The sequence below is a fragment of the Haliaeetus leucocephalus genome, unplaced genomic scaffold, assembly GCF_000737465.1.
Source record: "Haliaeetus leucocephalus isolate CR32 unplaced genomic scaffold, Haliaeetus_leucocephalus-4.0 Scaffold517, whole genome shotgun sequence".
Lineage (NCBI taxonomy): Eukaryota > Metazoa > Chordata > Aves > Accipitriformes > Accipitridae > Haliaeetus > Haliaeetus leucocephalus.
In genome coordinates, this window is record NW_010972953.1 from 8,163,702 (window position 1) to 8,173,017 (window position 9,316).

The following is a 9,316-nucleotide window of genomic DNA, read 5'->3' on the forward strand; positions in this document are numbered from 1 at the left end:
GGCGCGGGGCGGCCTGCGCGGGGCCCTGGTGGCGCAGCAGCAGCGCTGGAGCTCGGGCTCGGGCGCCGACCAGGTGGGCGCGGGCGGCGGGGGCCTCCCTCCCTGCCTCTCTCTTTCCCTGCTCACCCCCGTCTCTCCCCGCAGCTAGGCGAGCTGGGCAAAGGCGCCGGGAAGGGCGGCGGCGGCGGCGGCGCCATCCGCGAGGCGGGGGGCGCCTTCGGGAAGAAGCAGGCGGCCGAGGAGGAGCGGTACTTCAGGTGAGCGGGGTGCAGCGGGGCCTGCGCCCCCGCTGACGGCCGTCGCCGCGGGGTCTGCACAAGCAGCTTTTCCCCCCGCCCCGCCGGGTAACCGCCACCGGGCCCGGCCTGGCGGCCGAGCGCTGGGCCTCCGCCAGCCTCACCTGCAGCCAAGGCCCGGCCTCTGCGCCGGCTCCCGAGCCCCACGCTGAGGGGTTGTGGCGACCCTCGGGTGTACGGGTGCTGCACCTTGTGCCGTGCTTTCTTGCAGGGAGAAGGAGAGGGAGCAGCTCGCTGCCCTAAGGAAACACCACGAGGAAGAGATTCATCACCACCAGAAAGAGATAGAGCGGCTGCAGAAAGAAATTGAGCGCCATAAGTATAAGATCAAGAAGCTTAAAGACGATGACTAAGCAGATGCTGTTCTTGAATGTGCATGGCCAATATGATTGTGGTGTAAAACAGCATTGAAGACTGTATGCTTTGGCCAACATAAGCCAAATTCGTCCAATTATACTGTGGTCTGCAGCAACATCAAATAAACTACTTGGTCTCTCTTCTTCTGTTCAGTAACTGTTTAATGAAAAAAAAAAAATGCACTGTCCGGTTTTAAACTTCATTGCATTTCCAAAATAAGGATATACTCTTGAGGAGGCAATCCTCTACAGAACTTCACTATTTTCTTTAAATTTATTTCAAAGAAATGACCATTTGTACTTAGGGTGGTAACTTTTACAGTTAAAGCTGCAAGAAAGTTGGGGAAAAATGGTACCTGTGTAGAGACCCGTTCACACAGAAATAGCTTTGTCTCGACTTGTCACTGTGGTGTAGGGGCAAGATGGCAATTCACTGGACTAGCAGAGTATAAAAAATAAGGCTCTTTTGTTGCACTTAGTGTGTAGTGCCATAAACAGAGAGAGAAAAATACTGTTCTAAGTCACGGTGATTTCACTTGCGGTGGTGCAAGTTCCTGGAGCATGATAGCTGAGATCCTGACTGCTACATGAAGTAGTCTTTTCTGCAAAGCCTTTAATTGCCCAATGGTGCTTTTTGTCTCTAGTTCTTGATATGCCTTATTTAAGTCCCTTTCCAAAGAAGGATCAATTAAGACTAATTTTATGCAGGTTCAGTCACTTTTGTGATTTTAGTGTAAGAAATCCATCATAAAACATACGGCAAGTGACCTACTGAAATAGAGTGGCCTTACTGCACTAAGCCCTGAGAAGAAGGGGATTTTGTGTACTAAGAATGGGCAGGTACGAAAACAGCCTTGCCTTCTACACCTGCACTGCAGTGCCCGTAAATCTGCCTGAACAGACTTAGTTTCTAACGCTGGTAAAAGGCACCCTACCTTACGGTATAGGATGTTACACGGTGAAGTGTTGCAGTGAAGCTGGATGTGGGGCCCGGGGAGGGGCGGATAAATGGCTGGAACTGCCCTGTCTGAAACAGCAGGAGGCAAATCAGAACCTTTGATGTAGAAAGTGCTTTGACAAGGGTGTGACTGGCTGTCTGAAGGTGTCCGAGTTTCTCCTGTGTTAACTGGTACATCCCCAACTAGCTGCTCGCCTTGGGCCACTCTCTTTCACCTGAGGGACATTGCAGCTGGTGGTATGTCTTGTCTGCATTATAAATGACAGCACTTTCACTCTAATGAAGAGTCCATGCCCTTAGAACCTCTTGTTCTTGTTTAATGAAAATGTCATCTGTGTGATCAGCTGCGGAAGAGAGAGGCTGCGCTGTGAAGTATGTCATTGCCTGGCTTTGCTCAGTCTATGGGAGATGGTGTTGCAGTCAGTTGTGCAGAGGTTGTTTGTAGAGCTGTCTGTGGGGTTTGTTGGTTTTAGTTGGGGCTGATTAACATGAGCCAAAAATATTAATATCTCCCCCTCCACACCTCCATGGGAATATGAAACCTGGTGGGAAGAACTGCATCATGAAAAGCAATATACTATTGACCTGTTTAGTTTATACCCATTTAAAAATCTGAATTTTTACCTGTTTCAGAATCTTTTCCCTATTATATCTGTCAGCTGGTTGGCTTCCCCCAAAAGCTGTGGAGTCACTCGTGAGATGTCCCCATTGAAGACCAATTTCTTGGCATCGCAACTACTGTGGACTATGGAATAACTGAAATAAATATTGGGACAACTTTATGTTCTGAAGGGAACAGATGAGAGCTTAAATTCACGGCTTTGTGATTTACTCTGCATTTTTGTGCACCACTGAAATCTTAACTATGTCATGTAAGCTCAGCTGCAGAGCCTCTGCCCAGGTCCCTGTAAGGGAGAGGGGATTTGCTGTGAGAGTATGAGTGTTGTGATTTGGACTGCTATCATCTACCGTGCTGCAGGGAGAGGCATTACAAACTCTCTGAAGTTCCCCAGAGCTCAGGTATGTGGTACAGTATCCTGCTACACAGCAGAGAGCTTTTTTGCTGACCAGCACTCTGAAACACGTCTCTTTCCTCATGTTTCAACTTTGCACAGGTTTCAGTGGGGATTCCTACACCGGTAGATGTGCTGGGTCCCTTCCCACGTTTTCATAAACCCATCCCATTTTCTGGTGAGGAACGTCTAGTTAATTCACGACTTTGCAGTCACCCTGAACTTCTCTCAGCTTATGGCAATGGAAGTACACACGACGAGGACAGGCAGCTGTAGATTTTGACTGAGCAAGCGGGCTGGAGAGAGAAGTCCCTTTCAGCAGTGGCTTGACTGGCAGATGATCATTATAGAGCCATGCCCACAGACTATGGCTGCTGAAGAAGCTAAACAGATTAATGATGCTGCTGTGTAAAGTGGACAGTCTCCCTCCTGCTTCTACCTCTTCTCCTCCCTTTCACTGTCTTGGGTGTGTTGAACTCTTGGGGGAGTCATTCAGCCTGTTATCTCAATAGCCTGTATTTTTGTTCTAAGACCAATCAATCTTTTGCTAGGTTAGCAAGTTTTATAGCTTGTGGAGCCCCAAAGTGCCAAAATCACCACCAAGCAAATGTGAGAAGTACTGAGGAGGGAGATGTGTGTGTGTGGTGGGAGCAGTCTTCTCCCATCTCATGAAATTACCTTTGCTAAACTAGAAATGTCTCTCTTTATCCAGCTGGCATGTTAATTGATTTTCCAGCGATCCTCCTACCAGGGATTCCACTTGGCTATGAACCTTAATGCCTTGGGTAGCGTCTGTTCAATTTGTCCTCATGATGAGGTTTCTCTACCCTGTTCTACCCACTGACCTCCTCTTCCAGGGAGTTCCAATAACCTAAATATCCCTGAAACCAATTTGCTTTAGTTTAATGCTGGTGACACTCTGGCCATTCCTAGTTAACGGACACTGTTTCATTTCCTTGAAATGCAAATATCTCTGCCTAGCAAAAGACCCCTCTCCTGGACTTGTCTCTAGAAATCACAAGCACCTCACCCACCCCACCTCTTACACCAACTGTTTACCAGGGGCAATTCTGTGAGCAACAGAGCTCCTACAAGAGCTCCCAGCACCCAGCGCTGGCCACAGCACCCTGACCCTTTTCTTGCGCTGTTTCTGGTGCTCATTAAAACCTTTTATATGCAGATTCAATTGCAGAAATGTCTTTCCCTCTTCTCTGGGGTTAGTAAGAAGAATGTGTTTGTGTAGTGTCTGATCACTAGCAAAGGTGGCTGAAGGTAAATGATTGAGAGAGACCTCTCCCTTTTGGCAAGGGAGATGATAAATAATCCTGTTTTGTGTAGTTTCGTCATCAGTGCATCTCTTCAGAAGTGTTTTTTTCTCCTATTGAACTTTGAACTCTCAGTCTCTGCAATAAGTTACCAAATGACACAGATGTGAGACCCCACCTGCAGTACTGTGTTCAGCTCTGGGGCCCCCAACACAAGAAGGACATGGACCTATTGGACCAAGTCCAGAGGAGGGCCACAAAGATGATCAGAGGGCTGGAGCACCTCTCCTATGAAGACAGGCTGAGAGTTGGGGTTGTTCAGCCTGGAGAAGAGAATGCTCCAGGGAGACCTTAGAGCAGCCTGCCAGTACCTAAAAGGGGCCCGACAAGAAAGCCAGAGAGGGACTTTTTACAAGGATGTGTAGTGATAGGACAAGGGGTAATGGCTTTAAACTGAAAGAGGGTAGATTTAGATTAGCTATTAGGAAGAAATTCTTCACTGTGAGGGTGGTGAGGCACTGGAACAGGTTGCCCAGAGAGGCTGTGGATGCCCCTTCCCTGGAAGTGTTCAAGGCCAGGTTGGATGGGGCTTTGAGCAACCTGGTCTAGTGGAAGGTGTCCCCCCCCATGGCAGGGGCATTGAAACTAGATGATCTTTAAGGTCCCTTCCAACCCAAACCATTCCATGATTCTATGTATGTCTCTTGTTACTGATTCTTACAATATAGTCACAACCCATCACAGGTGAGTATACTGGATCTAGGGCGCTTTACTAAGGTTTTTCTTCCAAGTGACGTGCAATATGGCAATAGCACCAGCTTGGAGGCTTGTAACGTTTTTTCTGCAGCTCCTTTGACAGTGCTTGTGATGAAAAACCTGAGACAAGTAAATGTGAAAGATGCCTGAGTTTGAGTTACAGGCAGACATCTTAACAGAAGCATTTCAGCTACAAGAAGGCGGAGATGATTTAAGATGATTGCATTTGATCTGATGGACATTTTAACAACAGGGTTTGGTATCCTGGAGCGCACTGCAATATCGTAGGGCTTCTGACAGATTATGTGAGCATTTGCGTGACTAGGAACAAGCAGTTTATCTGGGGTTCAGTCATCTGTTTCCAGGGCCAGTAGATGGAGAGATGCCAGCTATGGGCTGCCGCCACTTCAGTGCCTGCGGTTTGCTGTAGATCTCCAGTTCAGAGCAGGAGTGCTGAGGAGTAAAACAGGATTACACCTCAGACCTGATGTGATCACTGGGGGTTTAAGAAGGTATGAGCTGTCTAGAGACCTTCTGAGAACTGCCCCCCAGTCCAGTGTGACCTGGAGGACAGGGGTCAGTTGTCTTTCGGAAATCAGTAGCTACAAACTGCCAGCTCTTTTCAGGCAATTCTGGTGCACAGCAACCAAAACCCCACGCTGATGTTTGAGGCTGGTAAGGCTGCAAGGATGGTGCTTAACTCAGTTAACAGGCCATAGAGGGGCTTATTGTTCTGGGTTTCCTCAGTTGCTCTGGAATGGCTGATGGCATGAATAGCCCCCCCCTCTGTCCCGCAGGCACAGGAGTACACAAATGAAGGGATTCTTCTCTCTTCCCTGCCAGCACTGGTGCACCCTCATCATTCAATTGTTCCTCAGGGTTGGACTGAACCCGTTCATAAGACCCTAACACTCCACAGCCACCTACAGCGCAGATTCATGAAGAAAAAGCTTCACTTCTTGGAGTGGCCTTTACATTTCAACGAGATGTATATCCTTCCTTACCCCCAGATCCTCTGTCTGTATCTTGCTCTTATAGATCACAGCCCCCACCTCTTGGCCACTGCAGAAGCAGGAAAAGTGCACTTTTTTCAGCTAAAACAGAGCTGTCGATTATTGCTGCAGCAAACAAGCTTCTTCCCAAGGTGCTTAGTTTGTGCTGCGTCCTACACAAATATAACAGCAATTTCCAAGAATCCTTGGCTGAGGGGTGGGCACAGAAGTGACAAGAGAGAAAAGTGATACATCCAAGATCTTTAGCAAGCTGGTTTTAGTGCAAGATACCCAGGTTGCCCAGTCTGGTCTCTTTGGGCCTTTTTGTCACACTAGTCCTCCCCACTCCAGGGCAGATAACGGGAACGAGGTAGAACAAAGACAAAGCATATACTTATGTTTTCCCAAAATCAACTACACTGGCTCTGTGCAAGGCAAAATAAACATATGTGCAAAAAATAACATGCTAATAACAGCAGGATGGCCTCCGTAGGTAGAAATTTTCCTGAGCATTTCCCTGCTTTAGAGAGGGGTGGAACACACTGGGGGCTTTCAGAAAGTTCCTCACTGATAAATAAAGCCTGTAGATTTGTTTTAAGACAAACCTCCTTTCAAAGCCTGGGCTTCAGCAAACACGTGAGAAGAGCTGCATGAAAAGCACCAGAGAATAGTATGTTTGCTGGAAGCAGGCACATCCACGACGCATTATCCATAATAGCTGCACTGATAATTGGTCAGAATAAAAAGTCTAAAGCACTGGAAGATGTCATATTCCATATACATGTTAACAGCTCACACGCAAGCTACAGCGGAATCAACTCATCTTGCCACTGATGTGGAAACAAAAGAATTTCAGTGCAAGCTTGGAAGAGGAGTGACAGACTGACAGGAACACTCAGCAAAACTCAACCTCTGGCCATTAAGACAATAGGAATATGTCAACAGGTCACAGGCTAAATACACACAGCTACTGAAAAGCCTGATCCCTTCACCTCCTTCAGTCTGTTGGCTAATGGATATGCTCACCTTTCTCCCCTGTAGCACCCTGGGACTCCTGGTGCTGAAGGAATCAGGAAAACAAAGGCAGGGTCACTGCCAGGCACCATGGTCTCACCTCTCCATTATCAGCTGATGACTGCAGGGACACCACAACCTTCTGCATGTTCACGAGGCAGCGAGACTTCTTGCCTGCCCTCCCAGACTGATGCAAACCAGCTCTCTGCAGCAGAGATTAACCTTGTCCTTGGTTCCAAGATGGTTTTTGTTCTGCCTCGTCTCAGCCCAGGACTAAATCAGGTCCTGTGTGCATCTCTTTAGTTCCAGCTAGAGAGAGCTGTAACTCTTATAATTCCCGGATTTTCTAGCAAAAATTAAAATTGAAAAATCTAGCAAAAAATTAAAATTAGTCTTCATCCCAGAGCATCTAGGACCTCCTTTCAGGCTCAGCTTGCTGTCTGGCACTGGACTAATCCTACTACCTGCAGGCCATAGCTTGTTCATGGCTAGAGGTGTTCAATATTCAGATCATTTTGGACTGAAGCTATTGTATGGAGCATGAGACCAAAGAGCAAAATGGCTGGCAAAACACATACACAAGCTAGAGTGGTAGTAGCTGCAGATATTCTGGAGTGATATAACAGAACCTGGTCCATAAGCCAAAGGGCTGAGGTCTACAGCCAGTCTGGAGCTCTAGCACCTCTATACTAAATGGCAGTACATATAGAAGATATCTTCTTCTGATGTCCTGCTGCCTTTAACAGTCAAGCACCCAGAGAATAAAAGCAGGGCAGAGCTTGCTTATAAAGAAAGGATGGTGAACCCCTGAAACATGGAGGGCAAGAACAGCCAAAAGTAAAAACGGAAGGAAAGGACTGGACAAAGAGCAGCATGATTCACTCAGAACTAACAACCTGTTCCCAGGTGGCATAGGCAGACAACCCTAAATGTACTGAAGGATGCAGATGTGCATTCATGTCAGAATTCAATCGAGCCTGTTACAGACAATGTATGTGCAGTCTGTAGCACGCAGCAGACAATTTTTCAAACTATTTTTCTCAATGTAACAAGGATTCTATTGTGTGGAAATCTCATCAGAGTGGCAGCTTATAGTTAATCCATGTTTAATTACAAATTCTATCTTATGAACACCTATTTATGAATTGCTTAAATTATTAATCTCTTAGCAGAAAAATAGCATGCTAAAGTCCTGTACTGGCAAAACCATGCCAGGTTTAACACAAAATCAATATTGAATTGGGGTAGGAAATGAGAACTACCAAAAAAAAGCCCTACTCCCAAAACCCGCAGCCTGCTAATGCTCACAACTATCTGCATATAATTAATTACCTACAAGGGGCTTGGGAAATACCAGTGCAGAACAGATAAGAAACTGTCAGCAATGCCATCAAGGCTTTTATTTTGGCAATTAGTACATTAGGAATCTTCCTGCTGTAAGATCTGGTAGTGCTCAACAACTGAAATTATTATACTGCCAGAAGCGTACACACCTCAATATACATTTTGCTACAGTCTCATCATGTTCAGTTGTCAGCTGACAGGATATATGTCAGTATACTCCACATTTCAGTCCTGGGTACTATATTATAAAATATTTAAGAGCTTTGCAGGACATTTATTAAGTACCACTAAAGTGACAGATGCTCAGGTCCCTCAATTCTCAATTTTTGTGCTGCGAGAACTCCTTAAACCTACCATTCTTAACTCCTAGTAAAATAAACTGCTGCAGTGAACTTGAATGGATAAGGCAATGAACAATTTTATCTCCTTCCATCTTTATGCTACAGTAGACCCTACATTCAGCAAGGAAGAGCTGTCACTACTGCCTAGTCTGGAGAGGGAAGTCACAGAGGCCGTGCAACTTTCACAAGAAAAGCAACGTGTCTGCCACCAGACAAGTTCAGCAAGATAGACTGAACGCCTCCAATATCTGTACAAGTTTGCCTCAACTTCTGGATCAGAAAGCTGCTTCTTCTATTTACATCAGGCAACACATATGATTTTTACCCATGCTCCACATTAACAGTGATGGAAATATACACAATTAATACACTGTGCAGACGCATGCAGTCTTCAGGAGAGTCATTTTGTGGTTAAACTCCTGGAAGGACCTTCTCTGAGACTATGAGAGCTACTGGTTTATTTCTTTACCAGACTCAAGAGGGACCATTCACATGACCGTATATATACATACAGACATATGGATTCACTTTGGTGCACTACTCTGGGACACGACTTGACCCAACCAAGTGCACATTTACTTTCATGTTGTGCAACAGCAGGACAAGGAGATGAAGCAGCGCAACCCCATGGGCGCCAGCAAGCTGATTTCCTCCAGACTTACGTATTCGTTGCATCAAGCCCATGCTCATCAAGAGCCTGATCGAGCAAATCAGGTAAGCAGGCAAGTGACGTTTAGTCACGGATTAATTAGACTAGCAGGCCCAGACACCAGCATCCCGTAGGCCGACATCCTCAGAAGGACCCGAACCGCCGCTCCTGCTGCTCGCCCTCCCCTCTCCCCTCCCGGCCTGCAGGCCGGCCGCGGCACCGGCTGGCTCACAGCAGGACAGGGCACCGGCAGAGCCCGCCCGGCCCCGGACGGCTTCGCCCGGCAGCACGAGGCACCTAGGGCGCAGAGCGCCCGTGCCCACAGCCGGCCC

The 9,316-nt window shown here is 47.1% G+C and overlaps 1 protein-coding gene across 1 annotated transcript; it reads left to right on the top strand.

Annotated features, from left to right (window-relative positions):
- Window positions 1–123: 123 nt before the first annotated feature.
- ATPIF1 (ATPase inhibitory factor 1) lies at window positions 124–863 on the top strand (the record flags this gene model as incomplete). The annotated part of the gene is made up of 2 exons (XM_010576384.1): window positions 124–257; window positions 508–863. Coding segments are annotated over 2 exons (276 nt in total), but the record flags the coding sequence as incomplete, so codon positions are not given.
- Between the last annotated feature and the right edge of the window lie 8,453 nt (window positions 864–9,316).